The sequence below is a fragment of the Phasianus colchicus genome, chromosome 2 (genome assembly GCF_987193195.1).
Source record: "Phasianus colchicus chromosome 2, bPhaCol1.hap1.1, whole genome shotgun sequence".
NCBI lineage: Eukaryota > Metazoa > Chordata > Aves > Galliformes > Phasianidae > Phasianus > Phasianus colchicus.
Window position 1 is genome coordinate 12,420,953 of NC_143437.1, and position 12,757 is coordinate 12,433,709.

The 12,757-nt window shown below is 41.5% G+C and overlaps 1 protein-coding gene and 1 long non-coding RNA gene across 8 annotated transcripts in view; one reads left to right on the plus strand and one right to left on the minus strand.

The window, feature by feature from the left end:
* Positions 1-1,672: 1,672 nt before the first annotated feature.
* On the minus strand, positions 1,673-8,755 carry NDUFAF5 (NADH:ubiquinone oxidoreductase complex assembly factor 5). Of its 4 annotated transcripts, none has more exons than XM_090134803.1 (11): positions 8,323-8,754; positions 8,211-8,251; positions 8,073-8,136; positions 7,929-7,976; positions 7,733-7,836; positions 7,093-7,132; positions 3,850-4,047; positions 3,317-3,377; positions 2,246-2,344; positions 1,896-1,978; positions 1,673-1,778 (listed from the first exon to the last, which is right to left on the minus strand). In XM_090134803.1, the coding sequence occupies exons 1-11, from the start codon at positions 8,551-8,553 to the stop codon at positions 1,698-1,700; spliced, it is 1,050 nt and encodes a 349-aa protein (XP_089990929.1). In that variant the 5' UTR covers positions 8,554-8,754; the 3' UTR covers positions 1,673-1,697. The 4 variants fall into 4 exon arrangements, 2 of the variants coding, with proteins under 2 accessions (XP_089990929.1, XP_031454119.1); XM_031598259.2 differs by having other exon boundaries at positions 2,261-2,344; positions 8,323-8,752; XR_016463933.1 differs by lacking the exons at positions 1,673-1,778; positions 1,896-1,978 and adding an exon at positions 2,950-3,186 and having other exon boundaries at positions 2,261-2,344; positions 8,323-8,755.
* A 6-nt stretch (positions 8,756-8,761) lies between these two features.
* LOC116232116 (uncharacterized) overlaps positions 8,762-12,757 on the plus strand; it is a 30,956-nt gene continuing 26,960 nt past the window's right edge. For 3 of the 4 annotated variants that reach the window (XR_016463936.1, XR_016463937.1, XR_016463934.1), the window contains exons 1-2: positions 8,762-8,890; positions 11,985-12,098. This is a non-coding gene — a long non-coding RNA (uncharacterized LOC116232116). Of the gene's footprint in view, positions 8,891-9,967; positions 10,077-11,984; positions 12,099-12,757 lie in introns of all 4 variants that reach the window. The other variant, XR_016463935.1, reaches the window with a different exon arrangement.

Below are 12,757 nucleotides of genomic sequence, written 5' to 3' on the forward strand. Positions count from 1 at the left end.
TCTCCTTGGAGGATCTTATACAAGGTAGGAAGAATGTCTAAGAATCTCTGCTGGTTCATGAGAAGTTACTGACTGTAACTTGAGGCTTGAGAGTATTTTAGGTGAGTGTCCACTTTCATCCCTGTGAGCAGCATTTAGAGTAGAACTGCTGTGATAGCTGTTATGTGGAGTGTAGTGGGCTCTACATGGTGGGGGTGCTGTACTAAAGAGGACACTCTATGGAATGGGTAAGCATTACAAGTGTGGGGAGTTGTATGGGGGTGTGATCGCTGTTACTTGGAGGGCAGATGGCAGAAGTACTGCACTGTCTGCATACATGGTACTGTATGAGCTGACCTCAGGTGGCCCCAAGGATATCCCGTACGTTGCATTGTGTTGAAGAAACTTTAAAAGCTGAGGAAAGCTGGCTGAGGGCAGATGCTGCTCAGGGGTGGGCTGGGCTGGTTGGGTGGTGAGCAGTTGTGCTGTGCTACTTGTTTTGCAAACACACCCTGTCATTACTATATTAATATGAAGGCTTCTGACCTCTTTCCTATTTGGACCGTGCACACCATCCTATTGAACTCCACCTGCTGGATGATCTCCGTACAGCAGGCTGAGAAAAGCTGTATTGGTGTCAATACACCACCTAGACAGAGCAATAAAGTTGTTTGAATGATAGACTTAGTTTTCACACTTCTTCTTCCCACCAATCTGTCAGTACTACAATCAAGTGAAATTATTTGGTAAACTATGTTTTTGTTAACGTATCAGATTAATGGGAGTATTCATAATACTCCCCAACTCTCAGCCTCTAGAAGTAGATGTACAAGTGGCATAAAGTACCTTGCAACTCTGAAAAAATACCAGCTCCATAGTGATGGTTTGATGGTTGCACTAAATGGTCTTACTGGTCTTTTCCAATGTTCATGATTCTATGACTCCAATGAAGGTGAAGCCCATCTGTGCACCACTTGACTTCTCTGCTTGCTACTCTTTTCAGCAAACTTACTCAAATTGTGATAGATTCTGATAAAGCTGGAATTAAGTGTCAGTATTCTCTGATACTGATATGTGGATACTCAGTACTCTTAACTTATGTACAGAAATAATGACTTCTGTCTTTGCAAGTGGAGGGAAAAGTAACTGAATTTGTTTGCAGGTGAAAAGTAACAACTCAAGATTATTTTACAGTACAGAACTTAGTCACTTCATTTTATACAAGTTAAACATTGAAATGAAAGCTGAAAGTGTATTTTCACCCATCACTTCCAACTAACAAAAAACATATATATTAGATCTGTGTATTTGCTGATGTATGTATTTGCTGATGCCGAATTTGATGTTCATATGAAGAACAGTACTTAGTGACAAATCTATTTATTATGACCCACCATCCTTTAGGAATAGTTTGAAGATAATACAGAGTGATATACACTCAAGACTTGCCAATAATACTTGGAGCAGTTTGTGCTACTGAAATACTGGGAAAGGAATTAAATTTGAGAACAGTAACTTAATCAAATAGGGAGAGTGTGTACTACTTAGCATACTGCTCAAACACTTCTCTAGGGGGAAAAAATGAACACCATTTTACACAACTGATGTAGCAGAGGCATTAAAATTCCCTGCTGCATACAGATCATCACTTCAAAATGTAACAAAGTAAGTGAAGGATACCTGTACTGACAAGTTTTATAGGAGCTCAAAACCCACTTTTATTTCTGATGAAGAAGTTTATCTATTTTTGCCAGATCTCCCAATGAAACTGTCGCAGAACCTCTCTGTGCAGGTTTTGCCTAAGAGGAAAAGAAAACAGAAGGATCATCTCTTAAGATATTTTATAAAAGTCCTTTTAAAGCATAAGTCATTTAAAATGCACCTTCAAACAAAAAAATAGTTGAGCTTCACATTACCTGTGACTCGTGGAATTTCCATCCAATCATGTAGAAGATCTGAAAAGTGGCAGGTACTGAGCCATCACTATTGCCATACATCTCTGCCAGACAAAGAAAATGTACACAACAGCAGTGTTAGGAAATGATTCGTTTCCCAAACAGTAGAACTAAGCATGGCACGTTCATCATAATGGATTGTGGGGAAAGATTTGGGACAATAATAATATCACATACTGATATATTAACAAAGTTCAAATTGTCAATAATTAAGGTTAAAAATAATATATATTAAAAGAGTATTTGTTTTTACAGAGAGGGCAGAGAAAAAGACAAGACGTCATTAGAGTCAATTTGGGTTAACTCCTCACCTATTAAATATGTACCTTGGTATATTGCTGCAGCTGCCAACATTGTATCCCTGTGTAGCAGAGGTTTTCTATTCCAAGAGCAATTACTTTCTCCCATACCTAAAAATATGTTTCAGCTTTAAGAAAAAGAAGATACAGCATATACAATGAGTTTCATGCAGATTTTTACTAACCAAATAACTACAGCATCCTCTGAATCTTACTGTAAGAGTACAATCTACAGCAGCAAAGATTCTTACCTTCATGATTCCAAACCTCTTAATGCCAGTGCTTTGCAATGAATTGTTTGTATTGCTAGGAATGATTTTAGATTATTACTTTTCAGCCAGAGGCTTCAAGCATTTTGTTTCTCCAGTATAGCTTCTTTCAAGCACCCAGTGCAAAGTGTTTATTGAGAGATATCACTTTTTCTTTTTTCCAAATAGGAAATAATGAAAATAATTACCCCAGAAGATCTAATCCACATCTGATGTTATACAACTCTCTTTAATCACTTACTGTGTCCCAACATTTCTGCAGGGAATGGAAGTTCTATTTTCATTAACTAATTAACTCCACGTCTCAGGAGATGATCCTTGACTTGTTCCATGACTGGATATGAACAACTACTTTGTAATCAATGACAGCTGCATTTATAACCCTATCCTAATTGTTAAGAACCTCAATTTTTTTGTTCTCCTGCAGATTCCAGTCTGTGGGCTTACCTAATCTTGCTCCACAGCACTGTCCTGAGCATCATGTTACTTAGAGAGGCTCACAGAAAAACTCATGTTGGATGTATGCTTCTGTCTTCCTTTCAGGATTTTTCAGCAGCTTATGCTGAAGAGGCTCACAAAGAACAGGAATAAAACAGAAGCAGAAAATTCACAGGAGACAAATTATAAATCTTTGACTTTTGCTTGCCGATGGGGATCTGCTGGTGAGTTCCCTGTCCTGACTTCCTAGATAGCAGGAAAAAAATAATGTTCCACTACTACAATAAGCTTTATTTGGAGTTAAGAAACAAATACTAACTCTTCCACATCTGCACTGCTGATACACTTCAGAAACAAACATTTTCTGTATACTTGCCTTGCAAGTCTTCCATAACCTCAAACAACCCTGGATAGTTTACTTGAATTTCATCAGTATCCTAAAAGAATTCAAAGGCTTAATTTTAGAACATATCAAGTTTAGACCATAGCATTATGTTAACTTTCAGTGCTGGCCGCTTCTGCTCAGATAGAATATTACTCAAAAACTATACTCAATATTTCTGAAGAACTGTTTAACAGCTCAAATACAATCAAGTTTTAACCAAAGTGCTGATAGTTTTTTCTGAGTTTTAGAAGCAGCAGCAAGGGCATCATAAGTTCTTCCAACTAAATGTAACATACTCTGACACCCTTGCCCATATAGACTCTACTGGGCCACTAGCTAAAGATATATTTCAGTTGGTTTCTTTAATCACTGCACAGCCAAAAACTGAGCAGTCCAGGCTATTTCAGAAACTTATTCAGCTAAGTGCACTACATGCAAAAGAAAGGAAGCACTGTTACTAATGCACCTGAAATAGTATCTGTTATACACCCGCAGCTCTGAAGTTTGTTCTTTTATTTAGTTACCACAGTCAGCGTGTTAAACCCAGCTCTTGACAGGAGATGTCCCAAATCTGACACAGCAACAAAGGGTGACACATGAGGAGAAAATCCCCCTTCTCTCTCCAATTCTGCTAGCTGCAAAGAGCAGCGAAGCTCATACAGAGTGTCTCCCCCAAACATTGCACCAATGAAGACTCCATCTGGCTTAAGAACTTGGTGTATCTACAACACAGAAGGAACAAGAAAATACCCATCAAATTCCTGGGTGATTTTTTTTTTTTAAATGAACTTAAAGCAATTATTACAATGGCTTTAATACATTTTTAGTATTGACACTATTCCACAAAAGGAGCTACAAAAAATCTTCGGTAATGTTGCAAGATATATAATCTCTTCCAAAAAAGAGACCATCTGGTCTTAAAAAGAGTAAATTCCTGGAAATTACATTCATTGGAAACAAGAAATGCACTGCTGAAATCTTGGGTAAAACTACTTCTAGAGGGAAGCTCCTAAAATGAAAACCTCAACTGACTTAATTCCAAAAAGGTAGAGCTTAAGATACTACTTTTACTTTCTCAGAAGAAGGCAGTGAAAGTACTTCATGAATGGCTTAAGAGATACACAGATTTCCAATAGTGGTTTTTGCACTTCCACAAGCACAACAGAGCAGTGCCATTCTTGTTACGGCTGTTCCAGTTTATTATCATCAAGGAAGAACAGCAATATAGGTGGTGTCAGGCTTAAACTGTTGCTTCCCCTCCTTGTAGCAATTCATTCTTGCTCTGTCTCATGTGACAGCCAAAACATTCTTCTGGCCATGAAATGAAGCAGATTGGAGAAGTGATTAGTTGAGAAGTAAGTAATTTCTGCGGGATCATTTGTCAGACGTGTCTCATCTTCAAGGTGCCGTTGTGCAAACGCTTTTATTGTCCCTGTTGCAATCCACTCATGATTCCAGGAATGAGTTTGTGCTGGAGGAGAGGGAAGAAGTTGGTGGCTGCTGCTTCAATAGCACTATCTGCTGCCACAAGGAAAATTCTGCCTATGGAGACTTAGTGTTCTGTGACCTGATGTTACAGAACCCTTCAGTGCAAAAGGACATTTCTTCACTCTCTCATGTAGCTAAAACTCCTGCTTTTTTGTTTGTTTGTTTGTTTGTTGTTTTTAAGAAATTAAAGTTGTGATTGAATGGATTTTAATAAATGGTTGTTTTAGGTATTGTTGTGGAGTACATTAGTAACAGCTTTGCCTTGCTTCTTAAATGGAAGGCATATTTAATTTTCTCTAAAAAATCTGTCTTAAAATGTTTAATTTTAGCACATCCACTTCAAGTGGCTTTCCTGTTTTTAAGGTAGATATCATGTGGGATGAAACAGATCATGAAAGAGTAATGTCACTCAGCAGAATTTTTTTAAAAAAGGAACTTGACATGGATGTTCAAGCTTATTTGGCTTTACCTTGTGAAGAAGGAAGGACAGTAGTAAGGTACCTTCATTAGTAAGTGTTGTTCACAAAGTCATTAGCTACAGTTCTTTCAATAGAAGTTAGTTTAATGTACAAATTCCACATCATGAGAAAATACTTTAAACATCTTCCTTTACAGTGACAATATTTTTCTGATTACTGAAAAGCTATGGTCAGTTCTCCTTTGAAAATAATCTACTCTTCCTCCAGAGCTAAGCATCTCTGAAAGGGGCATATGCTTGTTCTTTTGTATGGTGACCTAAAGGTGGAGAGCTGTTGGTGAGCGTGATGGTGTCTTTGATTCACTCTTTTTCAGTTAGGAAATAAATGGGTTGTTGATAGAATGCTGACAGATAATGAAAAAGAATTTGAATCAGGCCTGACAACATGAAAGCTGTAGAGTCCCTCATTTAGTTTTTCCCCTTTTATTTCTTTTTTCTGGGGGGAGTTAAATACAGACTTCAGAAAGTTTTCCAGTGTTTTGTGTACATAGTAAGAAAACACATGTTGAAGTTTCTACAATGTCTCTAAAGCCACAGATGAGATTAATTATGTTGACTTATTTTTGATTCTTCAAATAAGGTAATATCACTTATATGACCAAAATTCTTTATGAAGATAAAGGAAACACTTCTGCTTTTGCATCCAGATGTGGATGCAACTCAAGTGCCACACTGACAGGCTGCTTTCCTGTTTAGTAAGACCATGCCCCTTTCCTAGCAAGGATGTCAACAAATTCAGTGCCTTTTTTTGTGAAGCACTGGCAACAGCTGCTGGCTGAGAAAGAGAAGCCATGTTACATAACCCAAGCTAACAAGAAAAAGCCTCAGTTAATTTACCTCGCTTACTCATTTGACACAAAAACCCTTCCAGTTGGTTTTCAGTTGGGTATTAACCATGCTACCTTTACCTACGCTAAAAGGAAAAAATAAAATCCTTTAATTAATCAGTAAGAAATTTAAACACTTGAAAAAAGTTTCCATTACTTAAATCCAGTGGTCCAGAAACAGAAAATGAGCATTCAAGATAGACGTTGGCCTAGACCCCCATTTTTCAGCCCTTTTTGGGATATCATAACATGTCAGTTATTTTTACAGTGGTAAAAATATTTGTCAGACTATGTAATACACTAGGGTCTCTAATTTTCCTATTTCATAACAGGGTACTCCTATCTGAACAAAGAGGTAGCAGGATAGCACTGCTCTAACTGACACATTTAAAATAAAGGAGGAAACCAAACAAGGAGAAGATATTCCTTGCTCTTGCTCCAAAGGCAGCCAATTTGAAAAGCAGCTTTCACCTGCAGTAAGGAGTTTAAATAATCCCAAATCTGATTTCTTCCATCATGCTTGCAGTTTTTCCTCCTCAACATACATTCACTTCTCTTAGGAATCAAAAAGCCTCTATTGGTTCAAGTTGTATTTCAAAACAAATACCCAAGGTAAACATGGAGTACAAGTTCCCTAAGCCAGATCTGGATTAGATTGGTTTAGAAAACTAGTAAGTGCAACAGACAACAAAATCAACAGCACTGCCTCAGTTTACATTAGTTCTTATGATCTCAGCTGTTGTGACTGTGAAATACTATACAAAAATGTTGTGCAGTTATTTATCCTAAATTGAATTGAGACAGCAAGCTAACAGAAGCATCAACTGATACCCCTCAAACTGACAGAAACATTACAAAAAATAGCTGAGTGTAACACGAGCTATTTATCAGGTAGAAGTGGTCAGAGCTTTGAGTGTGAGTAATGATAAGTGTTGTTTTTTTATGTAAAAAGTTGTATTAAAAAAAAATCTCACCTCTCTAAAAGCTTTTGGAAGGTCATTCACCCAGTGTAAACTGAAATACCAGAAATGGACATTTTGTAATAATTGCAGAATGAAATTTGGGGGAAGGCAAAAAAATATATGTTATACATAATATAAACATACAGGTGTTAAATTAACAAACAAGTTCTCAGCCTGCTGAAGTTCTGAAACACTCTCAGATGAAGCATGGTGATACTGAATGAAGACATAAGTTCATATGCATAGCTAAGAGGTTGCTGTGTTGGCTTTTTTAAGGGCTTTAAAAGCCGCACATCAATTAAGTAGTCAAAATACAGGACAAAGAGATGAGTCCATGTGTTCTCATAGAATGTTATGGATTGGAAGGGACCTCCAAGCCCACCCAGCCCCAACCCCAGCCGTGGGCAGGGCTGCACCCCGCCACCTCAGGCTGCCCAGGGCCCATCCAACCTGGCATTGAGTGCCTCCAGGGATGGGGCACCACAGCTCTGGGCAGCACTGCCAGGGCCTCACCAACCTCTGAGCAAAGAACTGCTGCCTAATGTTTAACCTATCCCTGCTGTTTAAGGCACTGATTTTCTGACATCAATGTGAAAATACAGAGATAGACATAGATATGTAAATGAAGCGTAAATGAGCGACCACCGCACACCTCAAGCTGCTCACAACAAGATCAAACGTGTCTTCTTTGAAAGGCAGGAACTCCTCATCAGCGACCACGCTGACCGTAGGGATTTCAGACTCCACGGTGCCTTTCTAAGGTCGGGTGCAGGACAAAAAGCATCACCAGAAAAGCACCGTTTCTGCATCACGGCCCGAAGCGCTCCAGCCCTCGCAAAGCTACTTACGAAGACGTTCTCGGCAATATCGACCCGGACGAGCTTTTCAATGACCTCCTGAAACGAGAAGCACGCCAGTCAAACGCGTGCGGGCCGACGGCGGGCTCGGCACGGCGGCGCCCAGCGGGGCGGCACGACCTCAGCGCTCCGTACCCGGCTCAGGTGCCGAGCGATGTGACCTCTCCCGGAGCCGAGGTCCAAAGCCAGAGGGAACGTCCTGCGGGACAAGCGCGACGGCGTCAGGCGCCGCGGCAACGCGCCGCGCCCGGCGCTCCGGGGAACCGCGCGTACCTGGGGATGTCGAGCACTCGGTCCGCCACGCCGCCGCCGACCTACGGGAGGGAGAGCCGCCCGTCAGCGCCGCGCCCCGCCCGGCCCGGCGCCGCGCCGCGCCGCCCCGCACCTCGTCCCGCAGGTACTCGCACTCGGCCGGCCGCGGCCGCAGCGCCGCCCAGTTCTTCTGCTTCCGCTTCAGCCGCCGGTCGAAGGGGCTCCGCGCGCCCGGCGAGGCGCCGCCGGGAGGGGGGGCGGCGGCGGCGGCCGCGCGCCCCGGCTGCGCCCAGAGCCGGCCGCCGCCCCGCGGGACGGGCAGGGCGGGCAGGACGGGCCGCCACAGCGCTCGCGCCGCCGCCATGCTCCCGCCCGCCGCCACGCCGCCTCTCCGCGCACGCGCGGGCCGCCCGCAGCCGCCGTTCTGCCGCCGTGTGGAAAGCGGTGGGAAAAGTGGGGTGAACGGCGGTGTAGCTGTTGGGTGAACAGCCTTGCGCAGCTGGGGGCGAAGGGATGTTGGAACGAGGTCGGAGCGTGGTGATGAATTAGCTGAACTGCTTCTAGCGGAGACGCGTTGGTGGGAGACGCCCCTCGTGGGGACGAGGTGAAGTTGTTCCGTGTGAGAAGTCGCCGTGCGGTGACACTGAGGCGTGCGCTCCTGCCAGGTCGCCATAAGCCTTTGTGTGGAACGGGTTGTGAAGGTGCTCTTTGTAACGGGTTTTTGACCTTACTGAGTGCAGAGTGCAAGGGATGATGAAACCGAGTCCCGGCCTGAAGTGGTGATGGAGCACCTGGTGGGGAGGCAGGGCCGACCCAGGGCAGCTCGGGTGCGTGCAGTGTGCCTGAGCGACTGGGAGGGCTGCAGCCGGGATCCGCCCCTTCCCAGGCCTCATCTAAGGGTTAGCAGCAGAGGCTAGGGGATCTCTGCGGGTCCCTGTGTACCTGAGGCTTTCCAAAGTTGAGCAGTTTCTTTCCTTTATTTCTGTGCCCGCAGCTGAGCAAATCTTTACTTGCTGCAGCCTGGGACCTTGCAGCTCTGCTGTCACTGTTGCACTTTTCCATTGCGTTGCATCCTCTTTGAAGAGGGCTGTAAGATGGGTTAAGTTATGGTTCCTGTTAACCTGTCCCAAAGCATTCTAGGTTTTAACCATCAGCCTGTTTATTCCTTTGTTTTTTCTTAGAGTTCAGAGGGTACTAAAGTTTATGGGGTTGATCCCTTTATCATTTTCCTCTAAAATGAGTGAATTGTAAAAGGCTTAGTGAGAATTTTACTTAATTGGTGTACAAAATGCTACTGGAGTTGAAATTTTTTTTCATATTGTTATTTTTGTGGATTTATCCTTTGGAGTTTGAGCAAGAGAGATTGAAAGAGGAAGAACAATAAGGACTTCCAGAGCTGATCTTCCAGAGAATAGCACAGAGAAAGACAGGTGTTAACTTAATCTTCAAATCAGAGATACAAGTCCAGTTCTCAGTGAAGATCTTGATTAGCTGTTCGTTACAGAACTGCATTTGTTGGAGTCTCCCATGGCTTTTTCAGGGAATGTTTTGGACCCTGGTTCAATGTCAATGTGTGTAATATATGCATTATGATAAAGATTTAAAAAAAAAAAAAGTTCTTACTGATAAGAGACTTTGAAATTCTTGTTACATTAAAAAAAAAAAAAAAGTGTGAATGCGTAGAGAGCTTAATAAAGCATTTTTCTCTACAAGCTGTCATTCATGCAGGAAAGCCCTTAGTTGTTCACTCCTAATATTTTTATCTGTGTAAGCAATAGGAACCCTAACTTAGCTCAAGAATTCCCAGGCGGAGATTCCTTGAATGCTACCAGCAGCAGCCCTGGCAGGTTGAGCTCATCAGGACTACCATAGTCCAGGCTTCTTCAGGCATGTCTTTTGTTATCTTTCTTTTGTTCTGCTTGCAAGTCTTCTCTATATGGAACTTTAGAAGTATTGCTTTAATATTTTTCTAGAATTTCCAGATGTTTAGCAGTCTAACTGGAGCCAGTTTTGTATAATGCATCCCCCTGGACTGCCCTATATTTGAACAGTCTGGATGCTTTTAAAGCAAACGTAAATATCTTGAAAAATTCTCTGGTGCATCAGGGAATTGCATGATGAACTTAGTCTGTGCTGAAGTCACCTTCATCGTGTGCAATGAGGTGCCTCAAAGCTTTGGTTTACAAAACTGGAATAGTTATAACTATTGGAAATCCAGATATCACAGGGTGATACCTGTGTGCATACCTTTAAATTCACAGGCCAGGACCTCAGCCTTGTGATCTGTCTCCATCTTTCCACTGAGCCATTCACTTATCAACCTCTTTTTGGCTTTTTTGGGGGGCGTTTTGCTGTCACCATCAATGACAAAACCACCACCTGTGCTACCACTGTTAGTGTCCTGATGCCCTTCCTCAGCCGTATCACTTTCTTATTTATCACTACTATGCTGTCTTTATCCAGCTTGAGGATCTTACAGCCTTGCAGTTAGTGCCACGCTGCTAACAGGCAACCTTATTCATATATGGAAACACTCTTTCATTGTCCTTGCCAGGAGTTAAGATGGCAGGTGGTCAGCTCACCCAAATAGGCTCAGACACCTTGATGGGAAATACTGGATGTTACATTCTATGGCCTGCATAGATGCATGTGAAGATGCCATCTGCATGCCCTGTGCAGGGACTCTAACCTCCCAGTGCCTGTAGGAGGCAGAGTCAGATAGAGTCGCTGCTACATCACATGTTCAAGTAATTGGAGCACTGCTAGTAATTAAAAAAAAACAACCAAAATTTAATAATTCCAGTCCTAGTATGATAGCTGTTCATGTGGAAAATACTGTTAAAAAGCACTGACCACCACCTCTGTTACTCAAACTGTGTGAATTAGTCTTTTGAGTGAAACTGAATAGAGAGATAGTTAGGGTTTCCTGCTGTTTAACATCTAATCTTAATGAAAGATGGGGAGAGTGTTTCAGCAGCACACATTTCTAATGAGTTGAATTAAAACAGTTTGCAGATGAAAACTTGTTTAAGCCAGCTCACTTGGTGGTGCTGCTTTCTGCTTTTGCAGGCTTTATAAGGAAAACTGAAGGAGCATCAGTTGAAGTGACTGAAATCCTTCTATGCAGGTGTAAAATGTGACCCTCCTGAAACAGCTCGTAAAATTTACAAGAAATGCAGTTTGGAATTTGAAAGTAGTTCTTTTGTTGACTCGAAGTGAATCTAATGGCAGCTTTCTTATGTATCCATGGGGAGGAGAGGCTGTTAATTTAAAACTGTTTAAAAATAATATGGTCTGAACAATATTTACTGTATATTTTGCAATCAAAACGAGATTAATTTTTTTTAATAAATTCAGCACACATTGAGTTTGTCAAGGTATTGGGAATATAGTGCTTTGTTTATTTATTTGTGGAGTATTTTTATGTGGAAATGGAAAGTTAGAGTGCATCACTGCATGGGGAAAGCATTCTCAGGGAAAACATTCTGGTTGCATCTCTGACCTATTGGTAAAATAAAGTGAAGTTACAAGATGCTGGTTGAGAATGCAGAACTATGTACTGCTCTGTGAATTTTCTCAGCCAAGGGTCTAGAAGTAGGGTTTTTTCCTTTTTTCCTGAGTTGCTTACCACAGGGCAAGAATATAGCTGCTGTTGTTCTGAAGCTGCAATAAATCACTGTGCTTGTCCCTGTGAATGAGCTGGAAGCTCTAATATTTCAGAAGTCACGTTTGGGAAAGAAAGAATTTAAAATTATAGTTGTGCTTTGTTCCTAATGTTTCCTTTTGTTATGAAAGAGTCTTCCAGTCTGAGCAGAGGAGAGGTTACTAAATCAATCACACAAAGATCTGACAGAAGCTGGCTTTGCCTCCTGGAGGCCATGCTATGGGCACTCTTGGAAACCATGATAGGTAAGTTCCATGCTGAATGAACGTGTAACTTTTCGTGCTTCTAACCATAGAAAGATAGCGTTCTCCAGCAGACAGCTGTTTGAAATTCCCAAGTGCTTTTTCTGATTTTCCACTTCATTACATTTTAATGTTGAATAATATTCATCGTATTACATTTGCAAAAACAACCCCACAGCAAACAAAAAAAACTCAACCAGGCAACCTCAAGTAGTTTCTCATGTAGTGCATTTCTTTTGTTTCCTCTTTAGACTTTCTGACTCTATATTGTAACGTTCTTTTGTGCACGTTCCATATTTGTGAATAACTCAGGCTGTTTATACTATGAAATTTCCCACTGTATTTGTATAATAGCATGTTTTATCTGCCTTTTAAGATTTGTTCCAGATAACGTTACATGTGATGGTAAGCCAGAAGATGTAGCCTCAGAAGTGAATGTATCTGTGTGTAAGCCAAAGTACTTCACATCTGCTGCAATGGAACATCAAAGCTGTCTTTACAATGTTTTCATAATGTTAACAATGTTTTTCTAATTTGTTTAGTTTTATTGTCAGGTTATAAATGATAAAAACAGTGGGGAAAACCTTTCTGCTTATCTTCACCGTTTCAAAATAGAGACGTCAAACATGCTACAGGATGTAAGCGTGTTACACAATTGCAAG